The sequence below is a fragment of the Pelophylax lessonae genome (assembly GCF_965119305.1).
Source record: "Pelophylax lessonae genome assembly, chromosome: 3".
Lineage (NCBI taxonomy): Eukaryota > Metazoa > Chordata > Amphibia > Anura > Ranidae > Pelophylax > Pelophylax lessonae.
In genome coordinates, this window is record NC_138770.1 from 512,555,545 (window position 1) to 512,575,813 (window position 20,269).

Here is a 20,269-nt window from a genome sequence, read left to right on the forward strand (position 1 = left end):
CATCTTTTAGATCATATTTGGTAACATTAAGGCTGACCACATACTACGACCTGATTATACAATTTCTGCACAATGTATTTTATTTATACCAAAACTATGCAAGCCTATACAATCCATTTTTTTGGTAGATGTAAAGAAAATTGTTAAGCTGACCTTTCATTGTACCATCTAAATGTACAAATTGGAACATGTAAGATCATTTTACACTTTAATAATACAGCATTATCACAAAAGACATAACACCAAGCCATTAATGTCTTTTTTTTACATAAAACATAAAAATGTACTTTAAAACCATTTGCAGTTACTAATGCATGCATGTTTATGCTAATGTTTCATTAAATACTGACATACTTCTGAGTTTCAATCATATTTTAAAATAGCTGGAATCCTTTCGGCCCTTACCACCTTAGAGACATGCAGTTTTTCACCTTTGATATATCTTATATGTTTAGAAGATGATGAATACTACATCTTCAAATGCAACTATATTCAATATTTCACACATTTGGTGACCAATGAGGTCACTAGAATAATATTTGGTGATCCTGTAGCATCCATTATGTTGGTTTTAAAGGAGGTCCATAAACACTGGAACGTTTTCATTCCTTGCAAAAACTAGTCTTTTAAACACTGTCATTTGGGTTATTTTAGCTTAGTTACAGCAAGGAAAGCAACAACAGAAACATTGACGGCATGGATTCTTCTTTTTATATTCCACGGCTTGTTTGATCTGAGCTTTGGCAACACTAACATAATCTTTAACATTTTCCACATTTAACTCAATAACATTCAAAGTCTCAGCCTGCTCCTCAACCAACAAGGCCATCTGTAAGAAGAGGTCATGGACCTCTCTTATACGAGTTTCCAGTTTTAGCAATTCTTTGTGCCGGGTTTCAATTTCATTAAGGGCTGAACGAGCAACTTTTACATCAGCCAGAAGATTTTCAGAGAAGACATCCCATTTTCCTTGTTCCATCATGTCTTCTATCTGGTTTCCAGATACATCTTTGCCCATGATTTCCAGCTGGCGCTGAATGCGGATTTTGCAGTTTTCTCTCTGAACCATTTCAGCTTCATTGTATTCAACCATGGCTTTCTGGAAGGCACGTGTAAGAGTGATAAACTGTGCTTTAGACACACGTGCAATAACAGAATTTTCCCCATGTACGTTTTCAGCATCTTCACTAAGGTTTTTGAGGCTTTGAAGCTTTCTGTGAATGCCTTCTCCTCGTAACTTAATGTCTTTAGCAATACTGTTTGAATCTCTTTTGATACTGCTAAGACGACGCATTGAAGTGAGAAAGCGAGTGGTTTGCTTCCCCAGTCGTTTTACATCAATTTTTAATAAGTGGTTCTCTGTCCGAATGAGCTGTATATCATTGTAGAGGACTTCTAAAGAATGGTCCGTTTCAAACATAGCAAGTTCTTGAGAAAGATCTTCTTCACCATTTTGAACATATTGACTATGAAGTCTTGAATACTCAAGCAGCTCACTCAGACGGTCTTTCATGATTACTACAAAATAAGAAAAAGTATGGTGAATTGTAAATACACGGGTATATACAGAAAATTGCCTATCAATTACAGCCAACTCAAAACATGACAAAAACCTGCCATTGATTACCGTACTGTCTTTTTTTTCTTAAAACACTAACTGTTTTAAGAGCCGGTTCACACTACCGCGACCAGAAAGTCGCCCCATGAAGGAGCGACTTTTTACCACGACTTTGAAGAGACTTGCAAGAGAAAATGATAGGGGACTGTCTGTGGGGAATGCCTGGCTAATCTTTTGCTTCTTCCTGGAAAGTCTGATCACAGTCGCTTGAAAATAGATAAGGATCCGACTTAGAGGTGACTCCCATTGAAGTCTATGTGCACAAGTCGGATACAGGTCACCTTGAAGTAGTACAGGAACCTTTTCTGAAGTCGGAGAGACTTCAGCAGTGGCGGCCCGTGCATAGGGGGCGCCAGGGCGCCGCCCCCCTACCCCTAAAAAAAAAAAAAAGAAAAAAAAAATATTACAAAACGTACAAATAAAGTTGTACAAAAAAAAAAATTGGACGTCCCAGAAGAGGCGCCGATTGGCTGCCTTCTGAAGTTCTGGGGCGTAACCTGGGCGCAAGTGTATGCGATTGGACACCCCCACTTTTTGATATCCTGGCTGTGATTGGTCCAGTCTACAGCCTGGACCAATCATCATCCAGGACATCCCATGGCCCCATACTGACCCTGCTGACGTCACGTCGCGTGCGTCAGTCACGAGTCGGGTGCCTAGTGGACGGACACGGCGGGAGAGAGCGCGGAGAGGACCGGCGGAGAGGAGACCCGACCGTCATCGATCCGGGACCAGACCACCACCGGTAAGTAAGCAGTGAGTCCAGGACACCCCGTCTACTAACCATTTGCATAGTTTTCCCTGCTCCCCACACATCCCCCCCCCCCCAGTTGTGTTTTAAACTGGATGGACTTAGGCCATAGAATACGCGACTTTCCTTCTTGCAAGCATGGGTCAGACCCCTTGCTGTGGCTTTCTGCCCCCCTAGTTCCACACAGCCAGTTCCCGCCAGCCTCCATCCTGTTCCCCAGCACCCACATGTAGAACCCCACCAATTTCTCACCACCTACATGCAGGTTCCAGGCAGTCTGATCTCCTGCTGTGTCTGCTTGTGGATTCTTCTCCTCTGCTGACCATCCTGCGTGGATCCCCCTACCCCTGCAAAGGCTGTGCCAGAATCTCTCTATGTGAGGTAATTTCCCATTTTGCTGTACGCAAGCTTATGACCTTGGACTCAGTTCTCTATGTTCCTGGTTGTTGCTTATCCCTTACTTTGCCTGGCTCTCTGCCCCGTGATCGTAAACTTAATCATTTCTGTACCAAATTGCTGCCTGTCCCTTGCTGTGTTTGGATTTTCAGCCTGTGATTCTGAACTTATCCCTTGCTGTACTGGATTGTTATCCTGTGGACTGAACTCCTCTGTTTGTCAAAACCCTCAATAAAGAACCCCTTGGTCAAGGTCCTAAGGTACTCTTGATCTCTGCATGTGTTCTGTTCTGTCCACCCCTCCATTAGAAGGGATAACAATAATGATCAAAGAACTTTTAAAAGAAAACAAGTAAAAAAAAAAAATATTTGCTAAAGACCATCAACTGAAATGTATTTCATAAGGAAACAAAGAATCACTTGATCACTCATGGCCCCTTTAACACTTGTGTGGCATCAAAGTCAGGCAATTTTTTACCGTGTTTTTTGCCGCAAATTTTTTTCTTTTTGCGCCCCCCCCCCCCCCCCCAAAATTTTGAGCACCAGCCGCCACTGGACTTCAGTAGTGCATATGAAGACGGCTCTCATTCATTTACATTGAATTTGTAATGACAAGAGACTTAGGGCGACTGGAGGGCACACAAGTCGCGTCCCAAGTCGGAGTAGTGTGAACCGGGTCTAATAGTATTGTTTATTATCGATTCTTTGTGTCATCTACCATTGTGTGAAACAGAGCCAATGCCTTGGCAGGGAAACACAACACTACAAGATGTTCTGTGATCACCAACCACGATATAAGCCTTACACATACTAAAAAGATAGAAGATACACACACACACACACACACACACAAAGAAGAATTTTGATAGAACATGCAATAGACTATTCTAAAATAACCAAAAAAGGGAATTACCTTGCTTTTGCTATCCACAGTTTACTAATTATGTACATTAAAAGTATAAATAAAAGGCATTTTGTTTTGTTTTTTTGGATTGAGTGGCAAGGATTTGCAACACCTTTAAGGTTTTTATTGCCTTTTATGCCACCATTAGGGAGATTCACCCTCTCTATTTGTCTGGTTTACTGTCCTCAAAAGTGAAAGTGAAAAAATCCCACACCTCGGGTTGTCACCAGAACAGCAATAGAGGAGAAACTTTCCAATAGAGTCACTAGTTCTAGTGATAACCAGGATTTCCCTCACATAGGATTTCCTGTTTTGGTTATGTGACAGAAGTAAAAGGGAAACCACCTCAGTGGCACACAGATGGAAAACAAAAAAAACCCTAACTCTATCCAAAATGTAAAAAAAAAAAAAATGCTTTTAGTTCTCCCTCTACTGTTATGTTTTATCCCACATACCTCTCACCATTTCCTCAGACCTTTCATTATATCAGTCAGGGCTAAGGTCAAAGGTCGGGGCCAGTATATTCTAGATAGGATTAACAAAAATATAATATCACTGTAGTGTCAGGGCGTTTTTAAGTAGGATTAAAAGAAAGAAAAATGTGCATTATTGTTTCTGGGCCCTACAAAAAAAAAAAAAATAAGTACAAATATGTGGTATTACTGCAATTATCAGATGTAAGAACGTTTATTTTGGGTTGCAAAACCAGGAAATATACAGATAATTTTGTGACAATGCTGGTACTTGCAGGTTTGTTTAATGTCCCTCTCACCAGTGGCAAATACTTACCTTTTTTTCAGCTGCAATGGAAATAGTTTTAGGGTATAGAGGAGCATGTGGATCTCCCCAAGTGCCAATCACCAAGCCCTAAAACTGTAAAATGGGAGTGGGTAGATCCTGTGTAAGCTCCAGATGAAAATCTGACTTGAGGTTACATAGGGTTGGTTTCCCCTACTATCCACAGCAAAGCAGAGCAACAGGGGACTAAACAGAAAGGAAGTTATTATATATAAAAGGGACAAGGTGACTAAAGGGAACCAGTTGCTTTACCCAGTTTGTGGTTTTGACATATATACCAATATAGTTCCATATCCACTTCACTGCCAAGATCTGGGCTCTGACCATTTCCATACTATTTCAGTCTCTGGTTTCTGTGTACGATCTACATCCCCATGCTACTTTCACTAACCACTAGAAGCATGACAGTGTTCATGTTCTGAACTATCAGCAGGATGCAACAACTTCCATCCCTAATTTTAAAGCAGGAGTCATTATATGTATTGAAAAAAAGAACACAGAAAACATTTAAAATTTAGGACAAAATTGTGCCTTTGGTGAGTGGGGGGTTGTATGGGAGCCCCTTGCAGACAGAGCAGATTCCTCTCTGATCAGCAGGTGATCCCCTGCTGATCAGAGCCAAACAGGATGGATGTTGCATTTGTGTCCATTTAGTTTCTGCCTGGCCGTTACAGGCAGACCCCTGTAAGCTTTATGGGCAGCTGGTTACAAATGGAGTCCACATCAGGCTACTTCCAGTCCGGTCCGCAAAAACAGAAACTTATGCAGTACTTTTCCTTTTTTTTTCCCTTTTCTGGACTTGGACCGACCTTGAGATAGGTTGGTGTAAAAGGGACACAAGTCGGTCCGCCTGTCCAGAGGGTTCTATGGACCTTCCGATAATGTCAGCCTGAAAAACAGACAGGCAGATATGATCGGAATGCCCGTGTTAAAGGGGCCTTAGTAAAGTGGTTTAATCACTTTGAGATGAAGACAGGTATACAGGCAAACTTTTTTTTTTTTTTTTTTGTAATAATGAGCAAAGTCAGTCCAAGGACCTAGTATATGCTTGCATTGGCCTATCTATTTCATGAAGAATGAGCCTGTTTATTTGACATCAGTGGCCTAGTGTTTGTTAAAAATATTAGATAAGATTTTTTAGTATAAACTTTTCAAAAAAAGGTATTGCTTCATTGTTAAAGTACAACTATAGTCAAATCTCATCCACCCTTTTTGGATAGCATATAGGGAGGGTTGTAATGCTTGTCAGTTTTTTTGCCACCTGTGTCTAGTTGGGTAGATTTACCTTCACTTCTTGCTTCCTAGCCAACACAGGACGTTAGAGGAAATCCCTGCAAATTAGGGGAATCCATTGGGGTCCCCCAGGTCACCAGAGCTTGTGCCCACATTGGAAGATTTCCCCTCTTACTTTTCCAGGGACAACCCACATTTCGTGATTTTCTTTTACTTTAAATCCTAGGGCTCTTTCACACGGTCCGCATTCCATTGAGGACCGTGCTCTGCTCAGCGGGGATCAATTCGCCGATCCCCGCTGAGCCGGCGGATGACAGCTCCGTCTCCGCACACTGTGGAGAGGGAGGTGTCAGAGCTCCGCTGCTCTCTATGGGGAATCGGATGAGAGCGGACCGCCTGTCCGCTCTCATCCGATCCGATCCGATCCCCAGGACGGATGGAAAATAGAAAAAAAAAAAAAAAAAAAAAAGATACAACTCTCCCTCTGCAGTCCATGCCTCTCAATACAAGAAAGGATTTTGCTCGCTTTGGAAACAGCAGCTTGTCATTGCATGCTATTATTAAGCTTATGATCTACCAGAACTCCCGGATCCTTCTCCACCAATAACTACCACAGCGGTTCTCCTAGCATGTAAGATGTGTGCATGTTTACAGCCCGCAAGTGCATAAACTTTACATTTATCAATCTTAAACAATTTGCCACACAGTTGCCCAATTAAAAACAGTGCATTGAGGTCGGTTTGTAAGTTGGAGACATCCTGTAAGAACGTTATTCCACTGCATTGCATGGTGTCATCTGCAAACACTGAACTGGTATTTTTAATCCCAGACCCTAGATCACTTAAATTAAAAAGTAAGGGTCCCAATACTGAGTCTTGGGGTACGCCACTTATAACCTTAGACCATTCAGAGTATGAATCATTAACCACTACTCTCTGAATTCCCATTCACATGGCTCATGAACGTGCGTGGACACCAGCATTCACGCCCGCCACTAAAGTGGCGCCAAGTGGGCTATATAAACGCCTCTGCTGCACTAGGACCTTGTTTTATGGTCTACAGCATTCTGTTACCTGCCACCTGTTCCTAGTGTTTAATCACTGTTGCAGGCCTGATCCATCTGACCACGCTTGTACTCTGCCTGAGCCGACCCCTGACTTGCTTTTCGACCACATCCCTGCTCGATTCCTCTGTCTTTCTGTTTGCCGTTGCCAACTCCAGCCTGAACCTGGCTACTCTGCTGCCTACTGTTCTGCTCCTGATGTGCCTGCTAGTTACCAATCCAGTTTTCCTGACCCTGCTGTGTGTTCAGCCATCCCTAGATCTGCTGTCTGCTATTTGTCAGCCTGCCAAGTGCCTGCTGCCTGTGACCTGCCAGTCTGCTAAGCATCTGCTGCCTGTGACCAGCCAGTTTGCCAAGTACCTGCTGTCTGCACCCCGCCAGCCTGCATCACGATCCAGGCTGCATCCAAGTACGCACAGACCTCACATCTGCAGCCTTCACCATCTGAACTTCTAGGCACTCGTGCTACTCCAGGCTTCCATGCCTCCTGTTTACTTTTTTTAGGGGTACCAGACCAGAGGTGTGGGAGACTGCCTTCCTCTCCACGTCAGGCTCCATTTCCAGGTACGTGACAGCAGTGCTTTTGTCTAAGGTTTTACTTACCCCCTTATAAAAAGAAATCAGATTGGTCTGACAACTTCCGTCTTTCATGAATCAATGCTGTTACCTAAAATATTTTTTTTCAGCAAGAACTAATCTATGTGGTCTTTTATTAAACTCTCCAGTATCTTTCCAACTATAGAAGTTAAACTAACAGGTCTAGGTTACTTGGTAAGACTTAATGATCCCTTTTAACCACTTACAAACCGCCTGCCAGAGTTTTACGTCGGTATTTTGAAGTTAGCTGCCATAACCCCAGTATTTTTTTTAACGGCGGGCGGTCCGATTGAACATAAAAGTGGTCTCAGAGGCGGATTCGCCACGGGATCACTTTCATGGGCGACGGGAGGGGTGCCCCCCTCACGTCGATTCCCTGCTTACCGGAGCCATCGGTAGCGGGGAAAATCCGATGGAGTCCTAGGCAGGAAATAGAGTGAGGGCAAGATGGCCCCCACTTGACTCTATGGTCTTGGAGGACCAAAGCGACTTCATACCTTGCTTCCTCCCAACGGCCTTTAAGGGCCTGTTTTTTTTCTTGCAGAAAGAAATTTACTTTTTTTTTTTTTTTTTTTTTTAAAGTGTAGATGTGAGATTTTGACCCCAGATCTCACAATAAAGAGGATCTGTCCTGCTTATTTCTATTACAAGGGATGTTTACATTCCTTGTGACAGGAATAAAAGTAATTAAAAAACATTTTTTTGAAGAAACAGTGTAAAAATAAAAAAGGTAAAATAAATAACAAGAAAAAAAAATAACATAGATTACATTTTTAGCCTTTTAAACTTGTTGCCGATGGGAATATACTTTGCAGTGAGTGTACATACAGTCCCTTTGAAGAATTCCTATTTCTGTTCATCGATGCCAATATTCCCTCCCAGTCTCAGTCTTGGAGAGCAGTCCTCATCCTTGGAAAATTTGCTCTATTTAAAGTGAAGTGTTTTTATCTTTACAGTATGTGTTTGCTGCTTACAGCGAACATTAATTGAAATAATGTTATGGTCACTGCTACCTAGATGTTCTTTTATATGAACATTAGTATTACTCTCTGCATGGTTTGAGATTACCTGGTTCAACAGAGCATCATTCCTTGTTGGGGCCTCTATGAAGTAGACCATCTTTTTCCTTTCCACTTTTCTTTCAACTTTTAACTATTCCACATGGATTGGCCTTGAATTTTATCCATAGGTGCGCTTATACATTCAATCATTTGTTTACTGAGCAAGTAATAGGATTTCCTTTTATTTGTTGTAATAGTGTTGTAAGTGGTTGGATTTGTTATCGGTTTACTCAGGATTTTGTTTATATTCTATCATGTTTGGATTGAACAGAAATATCTATATCAAACAGAGCTTAAAATGTGTTGACCATTGTGCCTGCTTCAACACCCCCACAAAAAAAAATGTAATAGCCATAATATAATGATAGGCTACCTATAGGGGAAGAAACCATCAGCACACTGATTAATGGAAAAGGAAGTGTCTCATTGCTCAATGAGACCCTAGGAATTTCTGGAGGAACCCTAGTTGAGAAAGGTTGCTCTAGGAGCAGTGGTCTCCAAAATGAGGCCCTGGGACAAGAGGTGGCCCCTTTCTTGCCTTTATCTGGCACTTGAGGCATTATTCCTGCCACTGACACCAACAATGGGGCACCATTGCTTCCACTGACACCAACTATGGGGCAGAATTCCTTCCACTCATATCAAATATGGGGCACCATTTTCCCACTGACATCACCTATTTCTCCCCCGAATACCAAAAGATCTGGCATTGTTTACTCTGACTGTGCCCCTAAAGTATGAAGGACAGTAAACTGCCCCATTCTTTATAAAGCTTGGGGACCCCTGCTTTAGAGCTTCAGCCTGATTAAAATACATAAGCAATAACCTATGTCTTGAACACAACATTTAAAAAGAATGGCTGGTTCACACCACAGCACTTGTAATAATAATCCTTGGCTACCATTATTGTTGTTTGCACTAAACACATGCTGATATGTGTAATTTACAGTGCTGCATTTCTTTATTGGTCAATGCAGGTTATCTTTTTGCACTACACCTTTTTTCCCACAGAAGGAACCTTTTAGTAAAGTGGTAGTCAAATATTCCATCAATAGGAAACTTGCCCACTAGAGTATCAGTGCTGTTAAACAGAACAAAAAAAAAAATTTTGAGGCTAAAAATTAAATAGCATTATATGTTAAAAAATAATTTATACATTACACAAAAATATTTAAAAACATTTATAAAAACTTAATTTTAGCAAATACAAACAGCAACTGGCAGTTTTTTTTTTCATCATGCTAAAAATATTATGCCTATTATGCTATTGGGTCCTCCAAAACTATACTCCTAGCATGGAAGCAAGCACAGTGCACAATAGTGTGACTGTAGAGTTATGCACCAGAGGACCAAAAAATGCAATTCATGCTGGATGACATTTCCAGTAAAAGGAAAAAATGAAATAATGTGACACCAACCTTTACACTGCTTCTCGTCGCTTGCCGATTCCTCCATTTTGCTTTTTTTCCTAAATTACCTCCATACACCAGATTGGAAAAATATTTAATGTAACATGGTGCTTTTTGAGAACTGTTACAAGGAAATGAAACAAGCACTACCCTTTGTTTCTCTAAAGAAGCTGCTAGGCTGTGACCACACATTAATGGGCAGGCTTACAGGGACAGCTGTATGTGTAACCTCTCAATTTAAAGAAGTTACCAAATGACTCAAATTACCAAAATGGGAAAGAGGATGTTTAGAAAGATAAAAACAAAAATAACCCTTCATTTTTTTTTTTTTTTTTTTTGAAGAGAACTGTTGAGCACAATTTCAGAGCAAAGCAGAGGCTTTCCTGACAGTGGATGAGAACTGCCCCCTAAAGAGTTGGCAAAAGAATAGGATTATTTTAATATGTTCGAGGAAAATTGTACAGTTAAATGTCATCAAGACTTTCTAGACTGATCAGGCGCTTCCTTTACATTTTTGTGCTCTGCAATTTACATACTCTTCTTAAAAAGCACATCCACATACACACTATAAAGTCATAGTAAAATTTAAGCAGGACTATACCCACCAATTTAACCATTTTGCAAAACAGTTACATTCAAGGCTGGACTCTGATGAAGAGTACACTAGCAACTGTAAAAGTTATGTTAGCTCTCAACTTTCAAGCCCTCAATTGATCATATGTGCAGCACCCTGGAAAGGAAACTACAAATTTAAACAGAGGCTAAGATGGCACCATTCTCTGCTGCAAAGGATAGGCAGGTTTGGTTTTACTTTAATTTTTGAAGAATGAATAAAGGGAAATGCCAATAAATTTGTAGGTTTGGTGCCCTCATTCTTATCCTCACTTTGCTGTGTAAATAACCTGGAACAAACACATGTGTAAAACAGGTATTGGGTCACCTGATAAGCACATGCTGGTTCTCAGTAGTGATGCTAGACTGAAGATGACAACCCTGGATCATGTGTGTTCTCTGGCAGATTTCTTTTGAAGAATATCAGAGTATAGAAGTATGGGAGATGTCTTTAATATAGGGTTGCCATGGTTTCTTCAAGCCAAACCCAAACACTTTATTGCCACATGGCAACTTTCTAGTCGTATACTCTATGCCTATATTTTGTGACTAAAGTGCCCATAGTGTGGTTTCTGAACTGGGGACAAAAATGAAAGAGTCCCTTGTAGTGCATTAGCACATCTCTCCCAGCAAGGAGTGTTGTCTCGAAGGGTTAGAGAGGCTGGATTCACCCCTTTTTTATGGATAGTGTAGGACCCACTAACAATGGGGTACTTTGACGTAGTGGTGGGCTTGAGCACGATATGGCCATATGGTGGGACCAAATCCCCATTTTTATTTATGGATTGTCTCCATATTTGATAGTCATTTCTTTTGCATGTGTGCGCTATTCTTTTTTAATAAAAATGAAAGGGGCAGACACTTTACTGGCAGGTATTGGGAAGGTCTCTACCTCACTGGCAAGTATGCTCTCTAAAATAATGGAGACGGAAACCCGAAGAATGATTCAAAACATGGACTGTCAGGGTGAATCCTGGACAAGTGGCAATCCTACGTAAACAGTTTCCTAAAAAGGTGAAGACTCCAGGGCCTCCTGATCTTGCCTTTACTTAATAAACTACTGACATGGAACAAGGAAGGATGGTAGGCCTGGATGTAAATTTTTTCCAGTTCAAGTCTATAACTCACTAAAATATTAAAGCAGTATAAGAAGGACAACACTGAACCCTGCAAAAACAAGTCAACAATGGCAATTCTCATGTGTGTGTGGCACTGTCTCCATAGGGCTTGCTGTGTGATGACTCTTTGGGTCTCCCTCTGATTACCTGCAGACAGTCACTAGGGGGATTTTTCCACACACCCATCTTTACTCCCAGTTGCTCGTTACTCAATAAACAGTCCAGGGGAATTGGTTTTATATTTGTAGCAGGTTTTCCAGGCATTGGGCCTGATGTGGGTCTGCCATTGGGTCCTCCATGTGAGCTGCGACCCTGGGTGTGGGAACTGAGACATTGACAACTCCGGCATCTTTGTTTTGTGGTTTTATTGTAGATAAAGGGGTAGGAGAAGGGAATTAGTGGGATACTCCTTTAGGCTTAACTAGATACAATTTGGGACTTTATCCGGAAAATGTCTGTTAACGCTGCCTTGACGCCAGCTGATGATAGCCAGCGCTCACTGACGCTTAGAACACACTATAACTTGACAGAAGTGCTGAATCATCGACTCTAGGTCCAGAAGACTCAGGACTGTGGAGCATAGAACTACTGATACTGCTGCAATGCAAAGTCTCTGACCACTCTCCAGCCTGGCACAGGCTGGAGGTAGCTTGCTGTGAATTACTGTATAGCTGCAACTCTCAACTGGTACTCTGTACAATTCAGGGCCCAAACTGCTGGCGCCCCCTTTACACTTGTAGCTCTTCAGGGTCCACTGACTATGTAACCCCTCTGTTACTTCAGGGTCCTCAACCTAGGTACCCCCTTTACAGCTAGCTGGCACTGGATCCCAGATCCTCCTCCGGAGTGGTCTCCTCTAACTCTTCAGGCAAACCCCCAGGGACAAGCCAACTTGTACTCATGACCTGTGTAGGTTTCCTGGGACTGGACCCCTCTCGCTCTCCGCTGGTTCTCAGCACACTTGATCCCCTCAGCTCAACTTAGCACTCTCTGGATTCTCAGGCGACACCCCGAGACATCCACTTCCTCAGACAGGAGGAGAGACAGCCGTTCTCTCCCTCCTGGGACTCTGCTCCCGCCAAAGACACTGTGTCACTCGCTTCCCCCAAACTTATACCCACTCCTAGAATCCTTTGCAGCAACATCTGCCTTCTGGGGTAGTTACAAGCTTGGATGTATCCCCTGATTGGGTTTCCTCCACTGCCCTATCAGAAGCCTCTAATAGAGCCAGTGGGGAGACTCCCCTTTCCTTTCAGGAGACACACTTGGAAACCATGACAACCTACCTAGCAAAAAGAAACATGGCCCTGCTGTTAGGCAGACAAGGCCCGTTATGCATTTACCTCGCACCTACCTGTAGGGTGCTACATATTTATTGTGGAACTTGGGTGGAAGAAGGGAATAATGGGATACTCCAACTGAACTACTCACAGTAGAGGACGACAACTCTCACTCGGCCTCAACCAGGTTATTTGTGGAAGCAGACGCACTGCTTTAACCATACTGCCACGAATATGGAAGAATTAAATCCTCTTGTTTGCTCTAGCAGCAGACTTAATGTAACTACTTTATCTTCAGGACACTCTCTAGGATCCCCTTGACTGACGCCCATCCGCTGACTCCTCTAACATCCCCTTGACTGACGCCCATCCACTGACTCTTCTAGCTGAAGGTATGGCCCTCTCAGGACAGACCCCATGACACAGATCTGTACTCACTGTAGGCAGAATCAGATCCTTTCCAGTGTCTCCCTTCTGGTCAGCTCTGCAGGACCTCTGGGTTCAGCTCCACTCTGACCCAGGCCCTCAGGTCAACCACCTGAGGCAGCATGACAGCTCCTACAGAGGAGGGGCAGCCGTCCCCTCCCTCTAAACCCCGCTCTCCAGCCAAAAGACCTTAAACACATGTGCCCTTGGCATTTATACAGTATCCCAGCATGCACAGATGCACTTTCCTCTGCCAATCACCAGGGAAATGCCTGTGCACTCAGTTGTCAGGTTTCTTCCCACTATCCAATATGCTTGCCTATTGGACCAGTGTGAAACATTTCAGACAAGCTGAACTGCACCTGAGCAATATAAGCAGACCTCACTAATGGATCCTGCTCTCTGGTAGGAAGAGGGCAACATAGATTTACCTGGCAATCTCTCTGGTAAGAAAGGGTTACTTTGTATTACATTGGAGAGGAGGAATCAATGAATATTAATTTTATATAAGCGAGTGATGGAGGAAGGCTTCCTATCCCTCTGATGATGGTGAGTTAACCTTCGCAATGCATTGGATGGTGGTAGCTAATAGGGATGATCGAACTTTTCAAAACTTCGGCAATCAAAAAACCCCATTTTGAAGCCCTAAAACCCAATAAATGCCCCTAAAAAGTGCCTAGGGTTCTGGGTTATGCCCCAGAGACTATTAATCACACAAAAAAAAGTTCTTAAAAATTGTCATTTTTGATAGAGAGAAAATTATTGAAAAAATTATTGAAAAAAAAAAAAAAAAAAAAAAAAAAAAAGATTTCTTTGGATTTAGTGTCTGGGGGGGGGGGGGGGTCTAAAAAGTGTACCTGTGAAGCTCTGTAGCATGTCCAGAACCAGAAAAAAAAAAAAAGGATCGTTTGTATTAGGTCACTTATAGAACAGGGATATGGCTCCGCTATTTTCACACCTTGCCGGTTTTGTAGCAAGCGTTTTTTTGGGCATTTTTTGGGGGTTATTGGAGGCAGGCATAACATCAGAACTTCTGTGTAGGGGTATATATATACACACACACACATATGTATATATACACATACACATATATAGGTGTGAAAGTAGCAGAACACTATGCTTGCGCTTATGAAATAATTAACACCCATATGGCTCCATTCCTTTCACACCTATATGTGTGTATGTGTATAATACATATAAATGTGTGTGTATATATACCCCTATACAGAAGTTCAGATGTTTTGCCTGCCTCCAAAGACCCACAAAAAACGCCTGCAATAACACACCTGGGCGTTTTTTTTGGCGCAGACGGTTTTTTGGGCATTTTTTTGTGGGTCTTTGGAGGCAGGCAAAACATCTGAACTTCTGTATAGGGGTATATATACACACACACACTTATATGTATTTATACACATACACATATATAGGCGTGATAGGAGCGGAGCCATATGCCTGTTAATTATATTAGCGCAAGCATAGGTATGTGTATATATGCCAAAAAAAAAAAAAAACGCCCAGGTGTGTTATTGCAGGCGTTTTTTTTTGGGGTCTTTGGAGTCAGGCATGACATCTGAACTTGTGTATAGGGGTATATATACACACACACACACATGTATGTATATATACACCTACACATATATAGGTGTGAAAATAGCAGAACACCATGCTTGCGCTAATGAATTACCAGGCATATTGCTCCGCTCCTATCACACCTATATGTGTGTATGTGTATAAATACATATAAGTGTGTGTGTCTGTATATATACCCCTATACAGAAGTTCAGATGTTTTGCCTGCCTCCAAAGACCCCAAAAAAATGCCTGCGCCAAAAAAAAAAAAAAAAAAAAAAAAAAAACGCCCAGGTGTGTTATTGCAGGTGATTTTTTTGGGGTCTTTGGAGGCAGGCAAAACATCTGAACTTCTGTATAGGGGTATATATACACACACACACTTATATGTATTTATACACATACATGCCTGTTAATTATTTCATTAGCGCAAGCATAGTGTTCTGCTATTTTCACACCTATATATGTGTAGGTGTATATATACATACATACATACATGTGTGTGTATATATACCCCTATACACAAGTTCAGATGTCATGCCTGACTCCAAACATGTCCTCAAAAAAGCCCTATAAAACGCCTGCAGCAAAAAGCAGGCTGACCGGCGAGAAGCCATATCGCTGCTCTATAAGTCACCTAAGAGAAACAATCTTTTCTCTATAGCGGTCACCCTGAAATGGAAGGGTTTGGTCACCCTGCCATAGCAGTCAGTGTCAGTTCACCCTACACTACACTACACTACGGTCACCCTGGCACTTAAAACTTTCCCTACAGAAACTAGATTTTTGAAGCTAACTAAAGTGGAAAATAGCACCCTAGCTACACTAGATATCCCTTTCCTCACACCAATAATTGCTAAATGACACTTTTGAAGCAGAAGTAACAGAACTGCTTCCACTCTCTTCCACGTCCCTGTATTAAAATGGTAGAAATTTGGCGGGGCTATCTTGTATACTGGGGGGTGTATTCACTAATGATTGGCCTCTGGACCCCCTAGTCACTCCAATCACATTCCTAGCATTCTCCTGCCCCCTCAATTGGCTTTTACTGATGGTTCTGGTCCAATCACGGGCTTTTAAAGCCCATTTCCTGGCCCATTGCATTTTGGTCAGTTCTGGTTGCCGAATTCCGAACTTTTTCAGCAAAAAGTTCTAAATTCGGCCGAACCTCGAACAGTCAATGTTCGGGTGGAACCGATGGTCGACCCGAACAGTTCGATCATCCCTAGTAGCTAAACAATTAGAGCCTGTTGGGTGCTTGCCTCAAACAGAAGTTACCAGTGGTAAGTTTGCCCCTTTTAATGCTGGGCTACTAGATTTTATGCTTGTGGGAATTTAGTCTTCAAGTTATTAAAACCATTTGGTGTTTTTACAGCAAAAAGGAGAAGCATTCCTTATTTTATTTTGAGAATCCACCAGTCAAGGTGGCTAAAGTACAGCGGTTTACAGCAACTGGTCTTCACAGGGTAGGTGGAATAAAATGCAGAAGAAAGACGGACGCAAAGCAGAGTCAGGAAGGGAGTGCATGTGAGCTGGGATTGTAGGACACACAGATGACTCACACTGGATGCGAATTGTGTAATGAAATAGGTATTGTAATGAAATAGGTATATATTATGCCCTTTTACACAGGGAGTGTTTGACTACTCATTTTGATAAGACAGGAAAAATGAAGAACGTGCAGTGATTAAGCCTGGACTTTCAGAAAGGAGACTCTGGATTTTGATATCAATTGAAACACAATAATGAAAGTGAGGAATTTCAGCTGGACTCGACAGGTGTGTATGGAGGTAAAGGCGCGCTGTCATCCTTGAATATACTAAAGACAAAAGGAACACTCTATGCAGCTCTGTGAAAATGTAATTGAAAGTCAGCAGATGAATTCAAGAAAATGCCTTAAACAAAGTTAAAACAGTCACTGAGAAATGGAAAGAACATATCTCAGTTATAAGTCTGCCAAAAACCAGACAGCCACCAAAACTGAATGACTGTGCAAGAAGAGGAGTAGTGAAGAATACCAAGAGCCCTATGACTACTCTGAAGTGGGGGACTAGGCTCAAAAATTAAGATTGGGGAGGCTATGCATAAACCTATTAAATAGGTGTTTCACCAGTCATAGATCTATAGGAGAGTGTGGGAAAGAAAGCCACTGTTAACTAAATCTTATAGGACACCTCATCTAGAGTTTGCCATGAAGGCACCAGCCTTCCTGTGAAGTATGGTGGAGTCAGCATCATGCTACAAGGATGCTTTTCTGTGGGAGGGCTTGAAAGGCTTGTGGGGTAGAGGGTAGAATGAATAAAATAGAAGGAAACCATCCTGATAAAAAATCCTAAAGCAGTCTTCAAGAAACTCAAAGCAAGATAATGACACCATGAAGTCAAAACTAAACATGAATGGCTTAAAATGAATTTTGTCCTGGTATGGCCAAGTCAGAGTTCAATAGAGAACTTGGAGCAGGTAGAGAAAAATGGGGGAAACATTGCAGTGCCCTGATATGCAAAGTTGATATAAACCAATCAACACAGACCCAAGGCTGTAGTTGGTCAGTGTGAACTGAAGCCATCAGCAACAGCTGGGGTTGATTGCTAGCAACTGCTGAATGTGTCGGAAGCGGTCATAGGGAGGACATTAATATTGTATCCTTTAGCCCACGTTCACATTGGTCCAATTTGACATGCGATTTGACATGTCAAATCAGAGCCAATTGCCGGCAATGGCACTGTCCGAATTGGTGCAACGCAGACTTTGCGGCGCCGCACAAATTCCCAAAAGTAGTTTCTGTACTTTTGGCAACTTTGAGGGGGATTTCAATAGACATCTGTGCAGGATTTAGCTGAACTCCCACGATTTCAAACCCGCCTCAGTGTGAACCTAGACTTAGCAGGGGGTATTGTGCCGAGGAATGCAAATATGCAGAATGTGGGCAAGAAGAAGTTAAGAAACCAGATATTTTAATAATAAAGTAATAAGTAAAACTGAAAAGAACCTGAAAAAATAATGAATAAAGGAATAATCTGACAACTATGACAGGTCCTTGGAAACCCTTTTACCCATTTCTGCATGAATAAGCACTAAACATAATAATGGAAAAGAATGCAAAACAAAACCAGTAGTGATTTCGAACTGGGAAATGACTAGAATAACAACCCCATCTTTACATATATTTTCCAGTTTCACATCTTTTTGAAGCACAGCGTCAGGCCAACAGCTAAATGCACAATTGAAATAGACAGTTGACGTCAAACATTCTGTGCGGAAAGTTTGATGCTCATCAGTTGGTGACCAGTATGGGCATTTGCATGTGCGCTTTATGCTGCCCATTCCTCTGTACACAAGGTAAACATCAGACTTGCACCAGCATGCAGGTGCACAAGTGTTGGGAGTGTGTGGGAAGAAAAATTATCATGCACAAAAACTAGCATGTACAAAAACTAGCATGTACACTCAGCACTGATATTAGCGCCTAGTGGCCTATATAAACTGAAGCACTGCTAAAGGAAGTTTCTGAGTAATCTTCAGCTTGTCCTTACATATGACCTTAGCCTGGCTCCCGGGCTCTACTACCTCCTTCTGCCTTGTACCCTGTTTGCCCGGCTGTTCATGTTTTAGCATGTTTCCTGGAATCTGTGTCCAGATCCAGCAAGTTCTTCCTGTGCCTGTTTCTTGCTTCGTAAACCTCTGCTCCGTAAACCTCCGCTCCCAGTTCTACTCATCTGGCTGCCACACAAATTCGGTTCAGCCTGCAATCTCCAGCATTCTTGCTAATCTGTACCCTCACACTCTCTACCACCAGCTTCAGGAGTGTTGGGCAGGAGGTGCAAGAGAAACCCCCTCATCTATTCAATGTACATAGTTTCCATCAGGGCCGGAGTGGGACTCATTTTCAGCCCTGGAGTTTCATGCCTTAGACCGGCCCACTTTAGTTCATGACTGACTATATTAAAATAATGTAATTAAAACCTCAGAATATAAGTTTGCAATGGCTGCAGACATGGTGCAGGAGAATGCAGGGCTGCGGTCATGGTACAGGAGAATGCAGGGCTGCAGACATGGTACAGGAGAATGCAGGGCTGCAGACATGGTACAGGAGAATGCAGTGCTGCGGACATGGTACAGGAGAATACGGGGCTGCGGACATGGTACAGGAGAATACGGGGCTGCGGACATGGTACAGGAGAATACGGGGCTGCGGACATGGTATAGGAGAATGCGGGGCCTCTGGCATAATACAGGAGAATGCAGTGCTGTGGACATGGTACAGGAGAATGCAGGGCTGCGGACATGGTACAGGAGAATGCAGGGCTGCGGACATGGTACAGGAGAACGCGGGGCTGCGGACATGGTACAGGAGAATACGGGGCTGCGGACATGGTACAGGAGAATGCGGGGCCTCTGGCATAATACAGGAGAATGCAGGGCTGTGGGCATAATACAGGAGAATGCAGTGCTGTGGACATGGTACAGGAGAATGCAGGGCTGTGGACATGGTACAGGAGAATGCAGGGCTGTGGACATGGTACAGGAGAATGCAGGGCTGCAGACATGGTACAGGAGAATGCAGTGCTGCGGACATGGTACAGGAGAATGCAGGGCTGCGGACATGGTACAGGAGAATGCAGGGCTGCGGACATGGTACAGGAGAATGCAGGGCTGCGGACATGGTACATTTTCCGAGCGGCGGCGGCACATGCGCCGTGACATGTCGGCGCCATTTTTAAATCAGGCAACCCAGTGGAACGCCCCCCGGACCGATTGGCCAATCCAGGCATGGTTTCCATGGATCTTGGATCATAAAACGGTTTTATTTAAAACCATTTTAAAAAAAGTTTTATTCAAATCTGTCAGGCGTGTGATGACATGCCTTAACAAGGGGTCCTTCCTGGCCTCGAAACATCGTACTCCTTCTTGATGTGATCACTTTGCAATAAACCTTTGGATGTTATTTGAAGGTCCATGGTGTGCTGGCAATTATGTACATTGATCTGTGAGGTTTCCAATCTCCTGTTGGCTGTTGCTGCAGCACCTGCTATCCATAAGCCCATTCCAGGAATGTATGCTATGGAAAGATTGACAATGATTCCCTCATCAAAGCAGTCTCTGCTAGGTACAGTCAGAGGCAGCAGTGTAGAACATGGAGCATTGTCTCAGTTAACCTCGGACCACAGACACCGGGGCGTTTTCCCTTCACATGGACCATGGTTTATTGCAGATTCCTGACAAATGCCTGTGTATTACACACTGTAAACTGCTGCACACCATATGCATTACATAGTCCTGTAGCGCTACCCCTCTGAGTTTTTGGGTCCCCCCTATTCCTGTACAGCCAAGCAACACGCATTTTCCAACTTGCATCCAAAGTCAGTAAACAGTCCATGGGCTTGTTTTTGTTGATTTATTTAGGGTAAAACAACCTAAATAGTGTCTAAGGGTATA

General features: G+C 42.7%; 1 protein-coding gene across 1 annotated transcript; it reads right to left on the bottom strand.

The window, feature by feature from the left end:
• Window positions 1-230: 230 nt before the first annotated feature.
• Window positions 231-9,972, bottom strand: STX11 (syntaxin 11). The gene is made up of 2 exons (XM_082249952.1): window positions 9,839-9,972; window positions 231-1,518 (listed from the first exon to the last, which is right to left on the bottom strand). The coding sequence occupies exons 1-2, from the start codon at window positions 9,873-9,875 to the stop codon at window positions 656-658; spliced, it is 900 nt and encodes a 299-aa protein (XP_082106078.1). The 5' UTR covers window positions 9,876-9,972; the 3' UTR covers window positions 231-655.
• Between the last annotated feature and the right edge of the window lie 10,297 nt (window positions 9,973-20,269).

What these genes read in the sequence shown, in the direction of transcription:
- STX11 (XM_082249952.1), bottom strand. Translation starts at nt 9,875, where the DNA reads ATGGAGGAATCGGCAAGCGACGAGAAGCAGTGTAAAG. An exon ending in CGACGAGAAGCAGTGTAAAG is followed by an intron (nt 1,519 to 9,838) that starts GTTGGTGTCACA and finishes CTTATTTTGTAG; the next exon opens with TAATCATGAAAGACCGTCTG.